The 23,883-nt window shown below is 46.0% G+C and overlaps 1 protein-coding gene across 3 annotated transcripts in view; it reads right to left on the bottom strand.

The window, feature by feature from the left end:
- Positions 1 to 1,165: 1,165 nt before the first annotated feature.
- GMDS (GDP-mannose 4,6-dehydratase) overlaps positions 1,166 to 23,883 on the bottom strand; it is a 640,362-nt gene continuing 617,644 nt past the window's right edge. For all 3 annotated transcript variants that reach the window (XM_047858177.1, XM_047858176.1, XM_047858178.1), the window contains 2 exons: positions 1,912 to 1,980; positions 1,166 to 1,602 (listed from right to left, as the gene is read on the bottom strand). In XM_047858177.1, coding sequence (XP_047714133.1) covers positions 1,540 to 1,602; positions 1,912 to 1,980 — 132 coding nt within the window. In that variant the 3' untranslated portion in view covers positions 1,166 to 1,539. The remainder of the gene's footprint in view (positions 1,603 to 1,911; positions 1,981 to 23,883) is intronic.

Raw genomic sequence — 23,883 nt, 5'->3', positions numbered from 1 at the left:
GCTTCTGAGAACCGGGTGGGCCAGCTCAAGCTGCCCCAGTTCTGCTCCATCGAAGCTGAGGCTGCCCCTGGCCACCGTGCTCTTGCAGCAACTCAGGCAGCCACACAAAGAGCCCTCTTTCCTGCCGCCAGCCGTTGGAGCCTGGGTCCTCCCCCAGATCATAAACCTGCCGGTGAAGACATTCAGAAATAGTTCACCGGCATTCACACAAGCATGTGCAAAGGCTGGAATTCCATTTGCTGTAAAGTTTTATTTTATTTTCCTTGGAGGGGGAGTGAGGGGGGAAAAGAAGAGTCCTGACCCAGTTTATTCTAGGGCAAAATATTGTATTTCATGCAGAAGTATACACCTGTACACAAATCTTTGCTTGCTGCTTGTGGGTTATATACATTTATGTGTCCACCTGCCTTAACCTGCCTTAATCCACTGTACACAGCTCAGGAGAACATACCTGCGGTGAAAGCCAGGCCACCTAAATGATGCACTCAATAAAAGTGGATCCAGTGATCTGAGGCCCAAGTTAAACCTCTTTATTATAATTTTTAATTAACATTGATGTAGTTCAAGTGCACAATGTCTGGCATATATTAGTTACTTAATATAAATTCGTTGAATGACTAAATCAAAATTAGATTTAAAAAGTGATCTGGTACTGAGAAGTGGTTGGAAATAAGTATTGTGTGAAAGATTCTAGACCACAAGGAAAGGCATGGGTTCAGAGACCTCTGGGTAAATCAGGGGCTTTGGCCTGGAATGTTCCAACAATATTTACTTACCTTCACGTTGCTTCTTCTAGCCCCCCTCTATTTCTCAAGACTTCTTTTGAGATGGTGGGAGCCCCGTGGGTTCTAATTATAGTCAGCAGAGAGACCTGAGGGGGAGTGAATGCCTCCTTTCTTCAGGAACTGGGTTTCCAGATCGGCTGGATAGAGTGGCTTATTGTCACCAGAAGGAAAGAAATGTCCCAGGCAGAGCCTTAGGAGAACACTCCAGAGAGGCCAGGCTCAGGCCCAGCAGGGGTCTACCTGCAGGGGCTCTCTCCAAAGGGAGGGAGGCTTAAAGGAAGCTATTTCACTCCAAGGCAAGAATTTGGGTGTTTTTGTTTGGGGGTCCTTATAGCCGCTCTTATACTTCGGGAAAAACATTGACATCGACTCTGTTCATGCTAGTTCATAGAAAGGACATTTTTAATAAAAGAGAAAAACAATTTGAAAGCCCCACAATTTCAGTTGTCTAATGACATAATTTCAAGTATAGTGAACTTGTGATTAAAACATCTTGTTGATTTCACAAAACCCTTCAGAAGAGGCCTCGACAAATGGAAATTGGGCCGAACCCCGGAGTGCCACGTCCCGGCTGCTACAAACCTCAGCCGTCCCACATCCTAACGGCGGGAATTAGGCGCAGTGGCAAGGAGGGTCGCATGGAACGGGCCGGATTCTCCCGCCCCTCCCAGGATCACACCTGCGGCCCCGCACCCGCCGATTCCAAGCAGGGACCGTAGGCCGGCAGGGGCGGCTCGGGGCTCCGCGGTCGCGCTCACGCGTTGGGGTTGTTTCTCATGAGCTCCACGTCGGCGTCCACCATCTCCCTCACCAGCTCCTGGGACCCGAGACACAGGGGGTGGGCGGTGAAGGAGAAGTTTCTGCCACACTCTCCCGGTGACACCTCCACCCCCTGTGGCGCGCGCGGAGCGGCCTCGGCAACCCTCCCTCCACCCTACCCGCCTCCACCCTGCCCCCTCCTCTCCTTCCAAGCCTGGGACACCTCGGGCGCCCGGCGGGGGCCGAACGCTGCTGCTTCGGACGCCTCGCTGCTTCGCCGGGCCGGCCACCCCTCCCGCCGGGCCCGACCCAGCCCAGCCCCGCAGCGAGCGGGCCAGCGGATTCTGCCGTAAAAAAAGGCACTTACATCAAAAGCGACCCGGGGTTTCCAGCTCAGCTTCTGTTTCGCTTTGGTGCAATCTCCTTGCAGAAAGTCCTGCGGGGGGAGGGAAAGATAAAGCAGACGTGAGTCGGGGGCGGCGGCGGCGTCCTTCCCGCTGCTGTCGGCGGGCAGCTCAGGATGCACACGGCTGGCTCCCCGTTTCCCTCCTTTTGGTCCCCGTCAGGCACGCTCAGTCGCGGCTCCCGGAGCCGTAAATCTTGGGAAGGTCGCGTTTAAGAATGCGCTGCACAGATCAGTGCGGACCGTGACAGCGGTTCCGTCCCCAGCTCACGCAGCCACCTCCTCCTGTCCACCCCTCCCCTCCGCGGCGTCCCATTGACGCTAAATGACTTAAAACACACACACACACACACACACACACACCCCAACATGAAGTTGTCAGGGACGCTACTGTGAGAACTGTTTCGAATTACCGCACTTCTCAGGCAAGTAGAGGAGTAAATGAGCAGACGCCTCCTCCCCGCCCCCGCGCTCCGCAGCAGCTTTCCTCTCCGCTGCAGGGCGGACGGCCGTGAGCCCTCCGCGGGCGCGCTCCGACTCACCCCGGAGGCTCCGGGGCTCCGGGACGCCGGGTCCGCAGCGTGCTGGCGCGCGGCGCTGGGGGACCCGGGACTCCGCGGCGGGGGGCTGGGTAATCCCCGGTCCGCAGAGCTGTTCTTTCCGGGCGGTGGCCTCGAGCTTTCCTGACCCACGGTAAAGACGGGCGGCTCACTGCCATCCAGCACACCCGCGTGCACATAAAACGAAACTGAAGTTTCACGAAGCAATCCTCGCCCTTACTGTCCAGGGGCACGACATACCGTATTTTCTCTTCTGTTCTGTTCCATTCCTTAGAAAATAATGATCTCAAGCCACTTCACCGCACGACCCACTAATACGTGCAACCAGCTGTCTGAAAATACAGCTCCGAAGAGCCAGCACCCTGCAGCTTCTTCAGCTCCACCGCACTCCTTCCTTTGCCCAGCGTTCCCTAACTGCTCTGGTGGAAGATCAAGTTGATTTTGAAACGACCCTCCAGCTCCTGTACACGAAGCTGACATTTACTTGATCCTTGCGTTTATCCCATCTGACAAGGTCTTATCAAAATATCTATCTATCTATCATCTATTTATAACGCCAAAGACTCAGGTTGGGTCGGCCCTACTCAGCTTTACCAGTTCAGGCATGGAACTGCTTTAGGAGAGTTTCCATCCACTTAAGAGACTTCCTTAGAAGGAAACTGTCTAATAGAAAACTATAGGGAGATGTATAAATCCTGTACCCAGCCCTCACTCACCCATTTCTTATTATAGATTTCTGGAGACTGATTCGGAAGAACATTGAGATGAGAATTTCAAGAGGATTTGAAAAAAGAAAGGGAGGGAGGGAGGGAGAGGGAGGAAAGAAAGAAAGAAAGAAAGAAAGAAAAGAGACGTACTTTGAAACAGACCATTTGGGGGGGGGGGTGAAATAAACATTTAGCTTTGCCTAAATACAGGTACAAATGTATTCATCAAACAGTACACAAGATGAGTCCTTAAGACAGAAGAATGTGAAGGTGGTATGACAAAGAGCTGTACTTTAAACAGGATACATACCCCATTGAGAAACTATTTTAGTTATACACAATATTAAAGAACAGCCTAAAACCAGTTACATCAAGTGAAAGTAACAGATAATGAAGCGGCAGCTTGAAAGCCTACCCACTGATTTTCTTCAGATTCCCTGAAAGGTAGCACATGTGGGGAGTTTGTTAGAGATTCATGATCAGAAAGGCCATAAAGGGCTGGGCAGAATTGGTGCCCACCTTCACTGAGACTTCCATACTGAAGGGTGTCTGGATGCTACTTCTGAATGAGCATGCAATAGTCCTGCCTTATCCTCAGTGTCACTTTCCATGGCTTCAGTTACCTGCCTTCAACTGAGTCTGGAGCAGGCAAACAGTCAGAAGGTCAGCAGTAGCCTACCCCTATGCCTACGTCATGCACCTCACTGCCTCTCATCACTAGGTATGTTATCATCTCACATCATCACAAGAAGGGTAAGTACAGTACGGTAAGGTATTTCGAGAGAGTGACACCACATTCACATAACTTTTATTATGGGATATTGTTATAATTGTTCTGTTTTCTTATTAGTTATCATTGTTTATCCCTTAGTGTGCCCAATTTATAAATTAAACTTTATCATAGGTGTGTATGTGTAGGAAGAAAAACATAGTATACATAGAGTTCAGTACTATTGACAGTTCTAAGCATCACTGGAGGTGGGGCTTGGAATGGACCCACCTTGAATAAGGGCGGCAGCGCCCTGTACTGTATGCTTGAAATCGTTCTCTAACAGAGTACATTCAACAACGCTCATTCTCCATCATCCATCATTACTTTTTAGGCTTGAATAAATCAAACTCCCAAAGGCGTTTGCATTTCACAATACAGTGAAGTACTGATTTCCTCTCCAGAGTGTTAAATAATAATAAAACAAGTTATTTCTGCTGGTCCTAACAGTCCACATACAGATTCTTCAGGAAAAGTAGGATACAAAAATTAATAACTGGCAATTTAACACTGCATGGAGTGCTGGAAATATAAGTGGAAAAACAAATTTATTTCTCTTTCCTTTCCCTAAATAAACTTGTATATATTTCCACAATACTTCTCTATTTTACTATAAAAGTCACACAAAGATATTCATTCTTTTTCCCCAGAGAGCTGTGAAATGTGGCGTCATGAAGCAACACAGCCTCCCTCAATTCTATAGCAGTTACATAGCTTGAAGAAAAATGGTTATTGTTTAATCACATAACACTTGCTGTAAATCAACCAGCATTGCATAGGATGCAATTCATGGCTCTGAACTTATAGTTAGCAAAACCCTAAAACCCATTTTGGCTTCAAATGATCTCAGTAGGCTTGGGAAAGGGAGCTTTGTATTGTAATTATGTTTCCTGTATTTTTCTACAAGTAGCTCATAATATAAAAACAACTAGGGAACTACAATTAAGGAAAAAGAAAAATGGTTTTCAAAAGCTCAGCAACAGACATTGCTACCATACACTGTAAAAGTATTTCATTGAAACCAGAGACGCACCCAGTTAAACTTCCCAATTTAGTTTTGAGCCCAGCTCCTACATTCCAGTCTAGCAGCTTACTTTAACCTTCTGCCAAGGCTCTGTCTCCCTGAAATTTAATTAGACCAAGAGACCTAGTGAAGGAAGAGGATGAGGTTCCATCAAAACAAAGCAGCAGCTCTCTATGCCAGCTGCTACTGAGCTAACATCTAGACTAGTCCGTGTGCTTTTGCCCCTGTCAACTTTTAGGGAAAGATTAGGGACATCCTAGCTTGTTCACTTCTCCTGAAGGATTTTCTTACTTCTTTCTGTTGGGTCCCTTTAGGGAAAATATATAGTAAATGGTTTAGGCTGCAGGGTTTGGGGCATAAGGTGGACTTAAAGGGTGGGGTGGGGAAAGTGTGGCCCAGGAGTATAGGTGGCTCTGGAATGACAGCAAGGACACAGAAATGCTTCTTTAAATAAGGCTTCTGCTACCATGAAAAGAAATGGGATTGGGGAAGCTGGATTCTTACAAGAACATCAGGAACTAACCGCTCTTCTCACAGGACTACAGGGGCAATGCTGGGGTGGGGTGGAGAGGGGAAGGGGATGGGAGGGAGAGGGAGGCAGATAAGGTCACACTACAGTTTCCCTTTACATTTGACAAATCCTCTCCTCTAGGGTGTGATCAGCTCCTAAGGAGGAGAGAGAAGAATGATTCATCTGTTTTGTCCTTTTCTTCTTTTTTGACAGTTCAGTTCCTTCTTTATTTATAGGCTTAAAGTCATAGTATGACAACAGGGGCAAGAGCTGATTAAGGAGATTTTATGTACACTTTCCAAAATGGACTTTCTGCACTGGGTGGTCTGGAGCTTTTCTGAGAGAGAGAGAGAGAGAGAGAGAGAGAGAGAGAGAGAATAAAGCTCTGGGAAAAATTTAAAGCATTTCTATGTGAATATGACATTTCCTGAACTCTGGCTTCTGGTGTCTTCACTGTTTCCATTGCTATTCCTTAGGTGAGCTATACAGTTTCAACATGTGATTTATTATTGTCAAATTCAATTAGGTTTAGCTGAGCATTTTACAGCAGCAAAACAGCATGAGCAAAGAGAAAACGTGCAAGTCCAGATGCCCAGAGCCCCCTTATTTTTTCTCGGACTCCCTGCCTACCGTTGACTGGTCAGACCTTTAGGAGCTGTCCTCTGATGGCTCTGTCTAGGCATAAACCCTACAGGCCCAATGCCAATGGCCAGAGTTGGAAACAGCAGCCCAGTAGGAGGGCATGTTTTGCTGCAGCAATTTTTCAGGCTTTCCTGGCTTATGTTCTTGTTATAGTGAACTGATAAAGGGCCAGACCAAATCCTGGAAAAGTCATTAAGCCAGTTCCTGAGCCCACAGTAGTTAACATAAAATCCAGAAAAGGAGAGACCATGCTGTGCCATTATCTTCTACTCTAACTATAGTTCCCTTTCCTCAAATCTCCTGGGTGCCTTTTTTTTTATCTCAATCAAGATAACAACGCATCTTTAAATCACACCGGTTAGTCTTCTTTCCTCCCTGCCCCCATCTTTTTAAAATTTTGATCATCATTTAACACATTAAATGTCTTTGATACCCACCCTCTCTCCTGAAAATCACTGTGGGGAATGCTAATAAATAGATTGACAACATAGGATAACTTCTCAAAATTCATAGTGTACTTTTCTTTATCTCCCTTTTTCTCTGTGGTTGTGTTGGGGAAATTTAAATATTTATTTCAAATCATGTGTTGGATACCATGTTTCCTCAACAGGTCTGCCTGTGAGGTTTGCAAAAGACAGCTGTTTAGGTGGAGAACCATTTTAAGAGTGTGAGCACTTTTGGCAGGATGTTGTTAAATGTCTAATGTGCATATTGAAAGAAATTGACTCTTGAGTGCTACAAATAAGGAGAAGATGTATAGACAGGGGATGTTAATAAAGAAAACTAAGACTGGTGAAAGCCCTGGCTATATCTTCAAGAATTTAAAATACAGAGCTGTGAGTAACACTGGATATTCATTTCTTCTGTTTTTTTTTTTTAAAGGCAAAATTGAGGAATAGCTTAGGTTCCAAGGGAATAAAAGAATGAAGCAAATTTGGTTCTTGATCTAACTTTATGCTAATGTGGAGTGAGCAGAAAAAGATTACTCTTGGGGAAATGCTTCTTTTTAGAGAAAAAGAAATGCTAAGCAAAACAAAATACCAAAAACCAAAACAACAACAAACTTCAGTAAAATGGAAAAAGCTTTAAAGTTGCCTAGAATATCCCAGTCAAGATTCAAGATGTGCAGCTGGGAGTCAGCAAGAATGGGGTGGGGGAATGAAGACTGAGATTTCCCCCAGAAAGTTTGAAATATAGTATGTCTCTTATTGGGCAATTTAAACTCTTCCATGCTCACAACTACATCATTTGATTGAAACCTTCCCAGAGACGGAGTGAATCTCAGAGCAGTAAGAAAGGCAGTGGCCTTAATAACGGAACGAACATTTCCCCCTCTCTTCCCTTTTACTGCCATATATCAGCACAAATTGAAGTTGAAGCAAGGCCTCTCCTTTAATGACAAGAGGTGATAAGAGACAAGAAGAAAACAGCAGGCCGTCTCGTCTGCTCAAGAAGCTGGACTCGGTGGGACTGTCCATCAGCAGGAGCTGACAGAATGCCGTCAGACCCCAAACAATGCTTGGGCTCAACCTCAGGGAAATTGAGTCAGTCAGCACCGGCTCTGATGAGCGAAGAACGTACTGACAGTGGAGATAAAGTGGCAAAGGGAGCAAAACTGAGTGAGCAGGCCCTGCATTGTGTCCCTGTCCTCAGTTACCCGGATGGAGGCTGCTGGGAGGCACTCGGCACAGGGTAACACATATATACCCCACACTGAATGCCCTGCAGAGCCCTCACATCATCACCACTGTCACCTCCACTGGTGGCCTTGCATGTGAGCCTGGTTAGTTATGATTCAGGATGTGCTGTACTGACCCCTTGGATGGTGCCTGAGGGGGTCTCCAGGATCCTGTGACCCCTCAGTGATCCCATTAGTCTAGGTTGGGGACCACTTATTTTCAATTGGTAGCATTTATCATTTGGAACCAGGAGCTATTAAGAGCTACTAAACAAAGGGAAGGAAATACTTCTGTGTGTGTATGGCTTAGACACTACTGAAAAATCTATTTAGCATGGTAGAGCTTTCATGGACAGTGAATGAGAACACTGTATTCCTTATGCTTCCACTTGTAAATAAAGCCTAAGGTGGTAAAAGAAAGTATTCACTTTATTAAGGGAGAACCCAATTAATGGCACTTATAGTGCAGCCTACATATAGATGCATCTTTTTAAAAAATTTTTTTTAATGTTTATTTATTTTTGAGACAGAGAGAGACAGAGCATGAATGGGGGAGGGTCAGAGAGAGAGGGAGACACAGAATCCGAAACAGGCTCCAGGCTCTGAGCTGTCAAGCACATGAGCTGTCAAACTCATGGACCGCGAGATCATGACCTGAACTGAAGTCGAACGCTTAACCAACTGAGCCACCCAGGCTCCCCTAGATGCTTCTTTTTAACATGTGTTCTAAAAATATGGTTAGCACAGAAAGAGAAATGCAGTGGGGCACCTAGGTGGCTCAGTTGGTTGAATGTCCGACTTTGGCTCAGGTCATGATCTTCCAGTTGGTGAGTTCGAGCCCCGTATCGGGCTCTGTGCTGACAGCTCGGAGCCTGGAGCCTGCTTCGGATTCTGTCTCCCTCTCTTTCTGCTCCTCCCCTGCTCACACTCTGTCTCTGTCTCTGTCTCTCTCTCTCAAAAATAAATAAACAAAAAAATTTAAAAGAAAAGAAAGAAATGTAGTTAGACAAAAAGCACTCTATAAGACATACTGACAACACAATCATGCAGGAGACATACAGGAATTAACCACACTAATTTTCTTTTAAATAGGTTTTTAAAAATATTGTGGAGAAAGCCCCTTCAGGCAGACATACTTGAGACGTGTAGAGACGAGGGCAGTGGTCCATTATCCTGCATGGAAGGGACATACAGAGCCATACAACGCATGCTATGCTAAGGCCCAGCTTCTCCCCTCATTTGAAGGGGCAGAGGAGCAGGGTGCCCTTACAGCAGGGTCCCAAGAGCTGTCCAGCCATCTGCAGCATCCAGCCCTGAGGGCCTTCAGGGCCTGTCCTGTTCAGACAGGCTGTGAATGAGCTAGCTGAGCAAAGGAAAACATCTTTCAGAAGCTGTGCTTTGTAGCTTTGGGGGAACTGTCTGTTCATAGGTTGGTGTTAATAGGTTGCTTTAAATAAAATAAGCAATAGGATTTGGGGAATAGGATGTAGGCTTGCATCATACACATTTATGAGGTACTAATGTCTTTCTGTACCTATTCTACATCTACATTGTAATCATAGAGTTAATTTTTGTTGTTGTTTTTAGCTTTATTTCTTGATCCCTGGTGCTTACAGGAGTATCAAGCTAGGGAAAGCTAGATTAAGTACTGTAACTGGAGCCCTCTTGGTTCTGATTTCTTCACTGATCTTCACTCCAAACAGTTGATATGGGGGGCTGACTCACAGTTGTGATGCAGAGCCAGTTAATGAAAGGGAGATAAGATTGTTAGTGACCTCAGCATTCCAGGCTTCAAAGCCAGCACCATCTTCGATGGAAATTACTGGTTACTGTTAATAACTGGATCTAGGGTGTAAAGATTTACCCATGCTGGTAGGAGGTGACACAAACCCTGAGGAAAGGAGATAAAGCACCTTTAAGTGGACCGATTAAAGATTGTTGTGACCTAATTGGCAAGTGGCACTCTGGAGCACAAGAAGCAGGCTGCCTTTCTTTTGCCACTTAGTACTTTTCAACCTCAAAGTACTTTACATACATCGGCTAATTAAATCTCCAGGCAATCACATTCAAAATGCAACTCAAGAGATCTTGTATCTGTTTCAGGTGCCCATTTCCTAGGGATGAAAGCACTGTACAAAGTATCCATGAGGGTTAAAGCCCAACTCTGTTGTGCAGCTTATCTTCAGCATGCATGTGGTGGGGAGCCACCTTGTCACCAGGGAAGGTACCTTCTCACTTGGGGGAGGCTGACTTGGGTCACAGGAGACCCCTAATAGCAACAGGCGAAGGTGATTTTCCTTAAGCTTGTTCCTTTGCAGTTTGTTAGGAAATACACACCACCCCTTAGAAAAGGTTCTGCCCTCCTTTTGAATATTAGTACTAAAAAATATTGTAAGTGATATGAATGCCTCCATAATATAGATGGGATATTTTTTCCTTTGGGATTTTTTTCATTTTATATAGTACCATAGGTCACTCAAATTCAGAAACTCACTTCAGTAGTCCTTCTTTCCTTCCCTCCTTTCAGTCCATCCATCTGTCTGTCTGTCCATCCATTCATCCATCCATCTGACCATCCATCCTCCTCCCAACCAAAATAAAAATTATATGACAGGGTCATTCAAATGTATACCCCCACATTCCTTCAAGCATTCATGCCCTCAGTAACTTAAGAAACTCTAGGATTAACCAGGCAGCTAAGTCCAAATTCTTGTTTTACGGTTGTTTCTCTAGGGACTTTTATATTTGAGGAAAAATTAAGACAAGTATGATGGCATTTGTTAGTAAGGTTTTTGAGAGGTATGGAGAAAAGAGCATTAAGACAAATATTTAGGTTTTTTATGATTTTATCTATCCATTATTTGGTTTCCTATTACCATGGTTTTTAGAGAGTTTACCAGGCTTCTGGGTATCTATACCACATGTTACCTGGCATTCTTTCTTTTATATTTTTATAAGAGGAATAGAATCCTATACCTCTACGTATCTATAGAGATATTTAAACAAATAACTTGATTAATGTCACAAAGCCATCTAGTAGTAGGGTTTTGGACTAGAAGTCAGGATTTCTGATACTTAGTCCAGCACTCACAATGCCCAGTGGTACAAACCCTCCCTAAAAAGTACTATAAGCAATATACTTTATGCTTCACTAATTTGAGTGACACAAAGGTCTCTAAATAATAAAGACTGTAACAACAGATAGAAATATGGAACATACTCCAGTGATGAATGAAAGAAATGGACAGAGAAGAGTAGATACAGTATGATTCAATGTGTATGAAGTTCTAGTACTGGCAATCTAATTGATGGTGATAGAAATTAGATCGGTGGTTACAGGGGAAAAGATCAACAGGGAAGGTGCACGAAGAAACTTTTGGGTGATGTTCTTTACATTGATAGGAGTGTAGCATACATGAGTGTATGCATTTGTCAAAGTGGACCCAAATATATAGTTAAGATCTGTGCCTTTCATTGTGTATAACTTCGATCTCAATAACAAAAGATTCTTAGACACCACCACCAATACAGAGACATCACTGGAGAGACTTGGCTTTGTATCGTGGCTCAACCACTTAGCTGTGTGGGGGGCAAGTTTCTCAGTATTTCTAAGCTTCAGGTTTTAAATCTGTAAAATGGGGAAAGCATCACCTATCTTGCAGGGCTGCTGTGAGAATTCAAGATTACACATAGAAAGTAGCTAGCACTATTTCCAATTCATTTTACACTGTTAAGGCTAGCTAGTGTTGCTCTTATCACTGAATTATAGGGAAAGCTATCCTGTTAATTTCTTATAGTTAATATCACAGATGAAAATGTAATCTTTTAAGTGGATTGTCTTATAGTTTTTCTTTGATGCTTGTATGTTACTTTAACCTTGCACTTAACCTTTACTACTATTTTTAAATCGTCATTTTGTTTGAATCACTGTAACCAGAGTACACAGGATTTTGTATTCTACTTTCCCCCAATTATTGTAAACATTTCATAATGCTCTTGATCCTTTGCTGCCAAATGTTTATAGTTTTAGATGCTGGAGAAGTTGCCGTGGACAAGACAAGGCCATGTTCATGAGCTTATGTTCCAGCTGGGAGAGACAGTCAAGAGGACAGGAGATGTGAATAAGACCATGTCAACTACTGAGAGGGTTTGGCAAAGACAGAAGAGAGAGCAAGCTTGATAAAGAGTGGGAAGGCCGGGTGGGGAAGGCCTTCCTAAAGAAGTAACATATGATCCCAGATTTGAATCACAACAAAAAGCTAGTCACAGGAAGTCCTGGGGTAGGAGGGTCTTTCAGGGACACCACAGGTATAAGGACCTTAGGGAGCAACACCACTGGTCTGAGATGCAGAGAGAAGGCCACTGTGTCTGGGCAAAATGAACGAGGGTGATCAGAGCCCAAGACAAAGTTGGAGAAGTAAAAAAAGTTCAGATCATGCCTGGCCTGCTGGGTAATCCCTATCACGGGGCCCAGGTCTCTCCCAGCAAAGCCGTGTCTTCACAAGACTTTACTCTCTAGTCACAGATTGTGTCGTAAACTATTTGCAGCTGGCCGGCCACAGTCATACAGCTGGTTAACTCAACTTGATATAGCTCACAAGTCTGATTTTCAGATGCCGATGCAATCTTTCAAAGTATGAATGGGACTGACTTTTAGCTAAATGTTTAAAAGGGTGGATGACATATTTTTGCCTGGCATGCTTCAGCCCCTTTGCCTCCTAAAAAAGCTGCCACACTTTGATTTATTTGTGCCACCCAACCTAGAACCATCTGGCCACTCTTGAAGGGATTCTGTCCGAGCTATTGCAATTAAGTCAGGATTATGCTCAGCTGGCCCTGTGGGACATAGGGCCCCAAAAATGTCATGGGGCCAGCAGGCAGGAACCTGGCCTATGAGCTGGCACCTGCTGGGGTATGTGGTAGAAGGGCCGCACCTCTTCTGGCCAAACAAGGACACACTCAACCTCCAGAGGGCTGCAGAGATGGCGCCCCACCCTTCACTTCCTCCTGTGTGAGCAGAATTCTGGCCGGAGTGAAACTCTAACTACAAATACTCCTTGTTGAGAGCTGCCTTCTTTTTCTCCACTAGTTTTCTTTTTAAAAATTTTTAAATGTATTTATTTGTTTTTGAGAGAGAGAGAGACAGACTGTGAGAAGGGGAGGGGCAGAGAGAGAGAGAGAGGGAGACAGAATCCGAAGCAGGCTTCAGGCTCCAAGCTGTCAGTGCAGAGCCTGATGTGGGGCTCAAACTCATGAACCGTGAGATCATGACCTGAGCCGAAGTCGGACACTTAACCTACTGAACCACCCAGGCACCCGTCCACTAGTTCTCAAGACAATGGGACACAGCACTGAAAGTTGCTTGAGTTAATTTTTTTTTTTTATCAAATTCTATGTCTGTAAAGGTTCACTCATCTACAGAGAAAGAACCTAGCTTTGCTTTAAAACGTATAGTCCTTCATCAGCCTACTACCCAAAACACGGAGTTTGGCTTGTGTTCTGAGCCCCCGGAGGCTTCCGGCACTGGGGGCACATGCTCCGTGGGATGTTTTCAGGCATCAGTGTGGGTGCTGTGCTGGATGGGAGCCTGGATCGGGGCTGTGGCAGGAGAGGAGAGCAGCCCAGATGCGGGGAGAGATAGTGAGAGTGAGAAGACTTGCTGAAGGACTGGATTTGGAGGAAAGAGGATTCACAGAGAACTCCTAGGATTTGGGCTTGAATGAGAACCTTTTCATTGCTTTCAAAGACACTGTATGAATTTACAAACACTACCAGCAAAGTATGAGTGTAACTTTTTATCACAACCTCATTGGCATTAGATTTTATCTCCTTTTCAAGGAAATCTCTCATTTTCATGATTATGAAACAGAGGCTCTTTGAAAAGATTACTTTTGTGAAATTACCTATGTTCTCTTATATCATTCCATGGAACATACTGTCTTGTTTCGGATCTTGATTTGTTGCCAAAGCCTCTTAGCTGAGGAAGTCTGGTTAACTCAGAGAAAGGAGCTCAGTTTCCACAGGCCCCAGCTGTGTTCGTGTGAAAGGAAGGAGAGGGGAAGGCAGCTCACCTTCTTCCATGACCCTAGCTAATGGACAGCTTCAGCTGTGCCTTAGGACAAGCAAGGAAAGGGTTAAGCCAAACTGTGTACACTATGCCCTACCAAACCGTCCCGCTTTTAATCTATGGCTTGTGGCAGGAGGAAGTCCGAGAGGTGGCCTTTCACATGACATCATAAAAGCCTGATTTATCGCCAGCCACCAAACATCTAGAAAATCATAACATCCTTTCAGGAAAATGCAGTGGAAAATAATCAGGTTGACTTTGATGAAAGCTTTGGTGGGGACTCCAAGTGTGACATTCTGCACAGTAACCCTTGGCAGGTGCTCTGTTTGTGCTTGGAGCGGCCTTCACCGACAAAGCCTGGAGTCCGAGTTGCTGGCTGCCCACAGCGGAGCATGGCTTTAATGTCCACAGATAAAACAAGAGTTTGGTTCACACTCTGCTAGCTTGCCTAAGATAACACTTGAGTGTATGTGAAAATGCTTTGGAAATAATAGCTCTATCTGGATGTGGGGAATTATTGATTATAGAAATATAAAGATCATACTCTTTTACATAACCCACCCCTACAGCAGCAATGCCCAACAGTAATAACTTCCTATCTGCTTCTGTTGATTTGCTCTTCTGTGCTTTCCTAGGACTATCTTTAGGACATGACTCTGCAGTTAGAACTTTTTCCTATGTAGTAGTTCCAAAGTAGTGCCCACTTTGGTATTGTTCTTAATAATTAAGGGGGATAAGAGATGACAGAGAAGACACACTCAAAAATGTCAGAGGAAATCAAGGGGTGAATTCCTCTTGCCACAAGGAATCAGTCCCAGGATTATTTGTATCACTATGTTGTTTCTCTTGATCAGTAAGTTGATAAAGCCACCAAACAGGAGCCTCAGTTTCTTTCCTATGCATGATGTACTCTGCAAATAAACACAGGAAAGAGGGACAAAAAAGACTAGAGTATTGGATGGTTCTAGAATTCTGGCCACATCAAGTCTACAAAAGCTCATTGGCATAGAAAGTAGGCCTATCTTTGCAGATTGACACCAACTCTGAAGGTCCTGGCATTCTTGAGTTTGGGGGGAGAGGAGAGAGGTGTTCCAAAGATTGGGCCAGGACTGACAAAGGGCTAGTCAGGGTTGGAAGGCTGGCAAAATGAAGACTGGGATTCAGTTCTAAGTTATGTTCACTTTGTTTTACTGCTACACCTCAATTGTGTAGGGCAGAGACTTCACAGAATCAAAGGCTCAGGTAAGCAGACACAGCCCTGTGAAGGTTCCTAGAAGGTTGATGCTCAGTGGAGGGAAGAGCCCCCAGTTTGGAGGAGCTCAGAGTCTGGGTCCCAACACCATCAACTTCAGAATGGGTCTCCTACTGCCACATAAGGCAGCCCTAATAACTTCACTGTCAATTCCTTCTGAGTTTGATTTCTGAACTGGGAAAGCCTGCCCAAACCTGACCTTCCTGGGATTCTATATGGGGAACTGGAATGATGGGGAGGGAGCAGAGCAGAGAGGTGAGGCCCAGCTCTGGCCCTCCACATGAGTTCCATAATAACTCAAGCTTTCCTCATCTGTAAATGGGCTGGAAGAATTTTAAGGTGCCTTCTCTAAGCTACTGCTTGCCACTCTGCTAGGATTGTTGGTACCTGCACAAGCACTACGTGCCTTGCATGAGTGCCATATGGATCATGTATTGCATCTTCTTGCCTAATGACTGCTCATCATTTCGTAGTGGCTGTGGCAGCAGGAGCAGTGGTTCTCAAGTTCTGCTCCAGCTGGGCCCTGGTTTGGCTTAGCCTCAGCACTGCCCTGTGACTTTTGCTCCTGGTAAGCTGAGCAGTGGGGGGAGCTGGTGACTTAGCACACAATCAGATGGCCGAAGTCTATGCTGGCCCTGGTCACCTCTGCCCACAGAGGCTGGGCCCACACTTCCTGGGTGGGTCAGCCCATACTTCCTGGATGGCTCCATGTAGAGAGCACTAGTCAGGAGGCAGGTGACCTGAGGGTACAGGCGTGGTTTTGGTAGTGATGTGTTGCACGGGGCCCAGAGGGAACTATGGCTTCAAACATTCCCCATGAAAACATCCCTGAACATTTGGGGAGCTTTTCAAATAACCAGCCAGACTGAGTGCTTCAGCTGTCTTGTGGCTGTAAAGTGAATACTTGCAGTATCTTATTGCCCAGGGCTATGCATGTCACTGAGACACTTGCCTGATAAATAGTGGTGAAAGTGGGGGAACAAATCTACCACTGATGCAAATCCTAATCAAATGGCTTGGCCTACTGGAGACTGTTGCTGGGTTAGGAAGCTTCTACTCAGGGGCCTTTTAAGAGAGGTTCCCTCTTCAGTGGGCCAATGAGCCACCTCCACGCCCCAGCTCTGACCATTCAGGACTTGGACATGAAGTGCTTCTGGCTGTCATTCACTCCAGAAGTCCATAGAGGCTCTGAGACCTATTACTAGTTTAGGGGTGGGGAAATTGGGAAATGCTTTGAGCTGGCAATAACAACACCTATTAATTGGGCCCCTTGCTTGAGCCATGTGCTAAGCACTTTACATACCTCCTACTGTTAAACTTTCTAACAGTCCTGTGTGCTCCATGAGGAAAGTGAGGCTCTGGTAAATGCCCACTGTCAGTTTGTGGTAGAGCCTGGATTCAAAACCAGGTTTCTGTGACCCCAGACCAGGTAATTAGCCCATTTATCTACACTCCCTCCCTTCTCCTTCTCTGTTTAGTATGTGGGCTGACAGTTGAGGTGTACAATACACCAAGTCACACATTCCCATCAAGCAGCTGTTCTTAATGAGGATGAAGTGCCACCCTGGAGAATTTGTTGAAGACATAATAGAAGGGGAATATACTTTCACTTCACTAGAGGTCCAGAAACACTAAAACTGTTGGTTAGACTGCCTGCGTGGGTTGTACACTACAGCAGATTTAGGAGTGGAAACCTGAGTCAGAAAAAAAGGAAGCATTATCAGGAGACACCACACTGAAATAAGCACATGGCTCTTGATGTCAAAACAGCACCTTCTGAAAAACTTTGACACAGCCATGGATTGTAGAGCAAAAGCAAATTCATTGTTTTCCCTCAGCTGGAGGTGAAAGGTTTTATAGGGGGAACCTCAGATGAAGAAGTATTTTGTTTTGGTTCATATGATTAATGCAGTTTTCTAAGAAAAAACAACCATCGGCTCCTCAAGCTCCATCAGGAATGGTCATGATAATGGACTTTGCAGGTAGCTAAAACATAGACCAGTGGGCAACTGCCTGTGGAAGGATTCTTCCTCATCTGTACCCCGCTGACACTACCAGGCCATGAGACTCCCAGTGGACTTCCTCTGGCAGAACCAGGCTCTGGGGCGGAATCTTCTAGGAACTGTTGGCTTTCTAGGACCACAAGGAATACTAAAAGATGCCTGACATGGGAACTCTGTGAGTTTGGGAAAGTTCCAAATGGCCTTTCCTCAGTATCTGACCTCCGTGGAATACCCTTTTCTATGAAAAGACTTCAACTCACAGAATTCAAAAGAGTTGTCCAGTCTTATTTACGCCACTGCCATGACCATAACTAACAGAAATGCAACTCTTCCTCAGGGTGTATATCTTTTCAGGTTCAGGGTCTGGATAGTGAAGGATATTACTACTGGAGCGAGTCTGGAGAACACGTGGTATCTAAAGACTTTATCCAAAGTGACTTAGTTCTGGAGTTTGGACAGTGAGAGTTCAGAAAGAAAGGGATGTCTCTGTTTATCACCGTCATGGTGATAGTAGTGACAATGGTAATATTTATCACATAACAACAGCTGCATCGTGCTTTACTATTAGGACCTCTTGGCCTATTTTCTGTAAATGTAATGTAATGTAATCCTGGCAACATTAAGGCATTCTTGCGCTCAGTAGCCATAATTGCTGGTCTTTGAGACGATCAAGGTCCAGTGATGAAGACTAGTGAGCTCATGGCATTATCATCTGATGCGTGCCACAGCAAAGAGTGAGCGACACGGCAGATGGGCAGAGAGGGAGGCCATGTGAGTGTAGGGAGTAGAGAGAGAGTTGAGACCTGAAGAGCAACAAGAAAGGGGAGGAGAATGAGCATTAATGGTGAGACTGAAAAGTACCCTGTGTAAGTATGTCACCATGGCACCTGTACAAGTAAATGTGAGGACTCTCTCAACATTTTCCCTCTAGAAAAGGTGCTAGGGTGAGCTACTCTCACAGTGGGCCAGAGGAGGGGACTGCAGCCCATCAGGGACCAAGGCCTTCAGAAACATTTTCAGAGCAAATGCTCCCTGAGCTGGGTCATGAAGAATGAGTGGGAGGGAGGATGGTAAAGGGCAAAGATAAAGACAGTGTAGGTGTAGGATCAGGAGCTGAAAGGCACAAAGGTGTTACAGAATCTTCCAAGAGTTGCAGTTTGGTATGGCTGGGGGCAGGCTGGCATGGGATTCCCACCTTGTGCTGGGTATGGACCCCAGGCACACAGCAGTCAGGGCTCGTTTAGCATGAAATCTGCAGTTGGACCTTAGCTGAATCCCAATACTGTCACTTACTACCTGAGCCTCAGTTTTATGATTTATAAACCTGTTAAATTATATCTTCCAATAATAAAGACCAGAGACTGTAAGTGCTTAGAGCAGTGCCTGGTGTTGAGCAGACGGCAGCGACTGTCAGTGCATAACGTTAGGGCTCCACCAGGGCCTGGAGGATCTGGCAAAATGCCTTGGGGGCCATTCCAAGCCTAGGGGCTGGTTCTCCAAAGAGCGGCCCGACATCCCTCCACCAAAACTTCTGACTGCAGCAATGGGCAACCCCCTTTCATCATTCTGTTAGTTCCCTATAGCCTGTGATGTTCTTCCTCTTCCTCTTCATTTATTTTGACTATACCCCTGTAAAACATGTGGGACTTAGGGACAGAGAGACTCAGGTGGAAAATCTCATTTGTACCACAACCTCGAGCTGGGGAAAGGATGTGATGTTTTGCGTGTTTGTCAGATAAGGCTCTCCACACATGCTCATTCTTCTCCCCTCTTCAAGTCCTAACTGACTCCCTACTCCCTGAACTCATTCCAACCTTCTCCCCACCCCACCCCATTATACCTAATCTGCCTTTGTATTCCCACAGCACTGTTCCAGTGCTGCTAACATAGCAGCCAATGAGACAGATAGGCAGTGCACATTCTGTTGTGGGGGTGCTGGCAGTAAACAAACCAGCAGGGAGGAAACCAAGACCATGATGAAAATGGTTCCTGTGTCAGGAACACAGACCAGGTGACGTTTAAGCAGAGTCCTAACTACAAGGAGGAGCCAGCTATGGGAGATCCTGGGGAAGCATTTCAGATGGGGGATGCAGCTTGGGCTAGTGCCCTGTGTTGTAGGGAGCTGGCTAGTCAGAAATCCCAGAATTTTAGAGTGGTCCATGAGCATGGGGTAAGGTAGGCTGTTACAGGTGGCAGTGAATCCAGGATGTAATAATTTGGAGCTTCAAGAAAGATCCCTGGATACATTTCTTCCTCTGGGTACTCGTCAGACCCTCTGCCTGCAGGTGGCCTCAGGGATTCACTTGGGGAACCTGTTGGCCACCTAGGGACTGGTGAGCAGATTGGACTCATTTTAGGGGTCCTGGGAAAGGGATGGAGGCCAGAGCAGCACAGACAGCCTCTGTCAGGAGTTCCAAAGCCCAGGGGCTTCCTTTTAGGCTGTAGGTCCTCATCCACTCGTAGGCACCCTGGAGTTCTTGGAGGAGGAGAGTGGGATCTGATATAGTAAGTTCTTCTGGGATAACCTATGTCACTGTTACCAAATTACCAAAAATAAATGGAGGGAAATACTGTGTGCCAATTGATGGCACACAGAAAGTGTCGCAGGGTCATGGAACAGAGAAGGTCTTTCAGGAGAAAAGATTTACCTTCTTCCTGTCAAAGGAGGGAAATATCTCAATGATGGTCAGGGCACCTCAAAGCCTAGTAAGTGCCTGCCTTACTCTAGCCAGTGGCAGAACCTGAAGGGCCACTTTGATCTTTATCGGGTGACTCAGCGCTTCTTGCACCACCATCCCTCTGACTGGAGCACTGGAAAAGTCACCCTATCCAAGGAGGCACAGAGGGTAGAGGAGGAAAAGACACATGAACCATCCTGGCAGATGAGCTCAGTCCTGAAGGCTCAGCATCACGCTTTAGCAGCCCAGTGCTTACACCTCATTTCTCTTGAATAGTTTCTTTCTTTCCTATCCTTTTCTCTCTCTTTTCCCCCTGAAGGAGTCATTTATTTTAAAGGAAAGTCTTTTAAATATTGGCCAACATTCTGTTTAATATTTTATATATGTTTGGGGGGCTCCTTGTATGTCTCTAGCTTACCCTCCTGAAGGGGAGATAGAAATGCTGCCAATAACTCAACACATCTTTTTTCCCAAAACACATTAGACAGTTCCTCAGAGCCCCAAAGAAGGCCCTGACTTGGCCTGCCCCTTTGGGATTTCCTGCCCTTTCTCGTTGGTTACCAGCTGAGAAAGCACACCCTGGCACTTTGTACCCCCAACCACTTTTTCCATTTTGGCCAGTTCTCTCTGCTTGGAAGTCATGCTCCTTAGACAATGGTGGACAGAAGGGGCTTCATTTCTGTGACACCTGGGTCATTTCAGCATGTTTCCTTGTCATTGGTTCTATAACTGTTCTTCTGGTCTGTCTGAAATTTTTGGTTTTGTGGGGGAGAAAATAAATTTCTCCTTTTATATCTTCAAAATATTCCCCTCTCCTAGGTTAAGGCCAATCCAATGTGGCCTTGTTCTTTGGACTAGAGAACTGGGTTTCCTGATGACCATAGTCTCGAGTTATAAATGAAGTATGTTTACTCATCTTTACGAACAGAAACACAGTGTAATATCTTGACTTTATAAAACCTGCCTTCATGACCTGCTGGTAATGTCTATGTGAAAGATGTAGGGTGCCAGCTGTGCTGGTCCTGTCAGCAGGTGGACAAGCTGGGGCCCAGAAGGGACTGTCCCTAGAGTCCTACAGGAAGTTAGCAGGATGCAGTGGTACTCAGGGCAGGATGGGTCTCTGATCCTAATGCATACCAGGAACAGCCAGCCACATGTAACCCCTTACCTTTATTCCTCACATAGACCCTTCCTCACTTTGAGCTTTTTCTTTTGTTATTTAATTTTTTTCCTGTTTTGGAATAGTTGCTTATGGGGACTCCTCAGGGGCTTTTAGCCACCACCTCTGACCCTGAAAGAGTGGATCCAGCTACATCCTAGGGATGTCTGCTGAGGAGGTGGGCATCAGCCAGATCAAGTGGGTACTTGCTTTCATTCTCTTATCTGGTTGCCCTTCTCTATCTCTGTCTCCTCAGGTAACTTGGTGTTCCTCAACAAATTCTGTGGATTTTGTTAAAAGTGGAATTGGTGGGATCCTTAGATAGGCTGAATGAATCAGAATTCCCGAAGGGGACCCTCAGCAAAAGTGTGCTAAAATCACTTCCTCAGACCCGTATGCATTTTGAGGGGTTATTCAGCTTGGTATCCCTGGGACCCAGTCCACTTCTGGGTATACAAATGGGTATTAAAAGGAAAAACAGTCTCTCTCCTTGGAATGTAGCCCAGACTGTCCAGTGTAGCCAGACACTTCACGACTGCCCTATCCCTTGAGGTTCTCAATTACTTCCATCACCAAATGGCTCCCAAATTGCTTAAATGAGGCAAGTGGAGCCTGCAAAAGTCCTTTTGAAACACTGAAGAGCACAAAGAAGAACATCCTGAAGGCGAGCCTTCCCTGGAGATCACGTTCTGACTCTGCCTCAGCAGACCTGCTCCCAGGGCTCACAGCCCCCATCTAGCCCCCAGCTTCCCCAGATAGCTACCCTTCTGGGCCCAAGGCCCACACCCACGCATTCTGCTGGGTCCTGACTTTTCCTGGCAATTGGGAGCTCCTCCCTTGATGCCCTCTATGCCCGCTGGGCCTGGCAGGCCCACGTCCACAGCACCAACATGCAGCCTGCAGCCTCTAGTCTGATGATTTGCTGCCCTTTCCCCAGGGATGCTTACCTGCCAGGTAAGACCCTGATTCCACCTTGAGGAAATGGGTGAGTTACGGCATGCATGGGGGTACCACTATGTTGTGGGTCCTACTACTACGGCTGTGACTGGGGCCCTGTCAGCTGAACTGGTAAATTACCACTGTGATCACCTCTGCCAGGCTTCCGACTGTCTCCCCTCAACATGCCCTGCCCCCCAGCTTTCCTGCTTCTCCTCTCAGTTTCCAGAAACAGGGCCCACAGAGCAACCAAATGGCTTCTCCAGTAAGCTCAAGGCTTTGTCACTGACTGTCCTTTGCTCCTGCTCTCCTCACCACTTTGTATGTCATTTCCTGTGCTGTGTCTTCTCATAGTGTCACTGCTGTGCCAGTGCTGCCACATGGGTGAAAGTCTCCCGGGGCCCTGCACCCATGTGTGGGTGTGGCCCCCCCACAGCTCTACCCACCCCATAGTGCTTCCATGCTTTGTGCCAACACCCTTTCTATAGCTGCCACCTCTGCACACTCGCTATGCAGCTTCCGTCTATGACATCACCTCATTTTTCCAGTCATTTTACGTGCTGGATATCATCTCCATTTTGCAGATGAGGAAACCGAGACTGACAGAGTTGATGAGTCGGGGTGGAGGAGAATGAGCTTCAAACTCTCGCCTGCTTTACACCTAAACTCTTGCTCTTAACCACTGAGCTTCTTTCCCGCAATCGAATGGAAGCTCCACGTGGGCAGAAAGTGTTTCTTGCCCATTTGCAGGGACCTGGGAAGTGTGCGGGATGGCCTCCTGCGTACAGGCCCTTCCCCGAAGAAGTCTTCCCCTGGTTCTCTCTGTTACAGTGTCCTCTTAATGTCCCTTCTGTCCCTTGCCACAGTCTGTAATTATTTGTCAATTAGCTTATTGTTCTACGGTCAGCCTCCCTAAAATGTAAGCTCCATGAGGAACAGAAGTGTGTCTTTCTCATTTACCTCTATCTTCAGGATCTAGCACTGTGCCTGGCACACAGGAGGCACTCAACAAGTATCTGTCGAATGGACACAGGAATGCTTAAAACCACAGTCAGTATTCCCCCCCTGCTAAAAATACACCTGTCCCCTTTCCTATTGCATTGTAACCATTAACACCGCCTCCTTCCCTTAAAATTCTGGTCAGCTTTTAGCTGTTTCTTCTATATTTTCCACACATCATTCATTTCCAAACCTTATTGCTGTCAGTTTTCCCTTTCATGGCCTTCATATCACATGTACATGGATGACGACAGTCCCCTTCTTTTCACAGACCAGTGTTTCCCTGGCTTCAGGGTCCCTTCTCTCTCTGAGATGTGGCTCATTCTTTCAGAAGCTCTTTGTGACATTCCTTCAGTTAGAAATCTCAATTACTTGCCAAATAAAATCCAAATTCTCTCTCTGACTTCCAATTATCTTTGAAGATTTGATCCCAACCTACATTTCCAGGTTTATTTCCCATTCCTTTCCAAATATTCCCTGCATTCAGGACAAGTCAGATCAATCAGGAAGCACACATATGCTGAGGACTCCCCTACCTTCCCAAATGTAGAAATCCAATGAAGAAGCATTAATTGCATGCCTACCACATTCCAGGTACTGCATGCTGAACATACACAGCTAAATGCCATGAGGCTGGAGTGGGGAGGTTAATTCACAAGCTAGGTCAGAGACAGCCTGTCTCCCAAGCAGACCACCCTGATGGCTCCCTTGGGCATGGGCAGTCAGGCCTCCTGTCCCTTCTCTGGTCTGGCTGGGCAAGAGGTGAGTAGGAAAGGGCTCTGCATAAAGGTGACAAAACCTGGTAGGAGGAGCTCAGCAGGTGCCAGAGGGACAGGACCTTGATCCCTCTCCTGAGGGAACCAATGTTCCACAGGGAATAATAACCAGGGACTTTGGAGAACCAGCCTGTCCAATATGTGATTTTAGACTGGCTTATTCATAGGGCACTTG

Source organism: Prionailurus viverrinus, chromosome B2 (genome assembly GCF_022837055.1).
Source record: "Prionailurus viverrinus isolate Anna chromosome B2, UM_Priviv_1.0, whole genome shotgun sequence".
NCBI lineage: Eukaryota > Metazoa > Chordata > Mammalia > Carnivora > Felidae > Prionailurus > Prionailurus viverrinus.
This window is presented reverse-complemented; position numbering and strand designations above follow the sequence as displayed.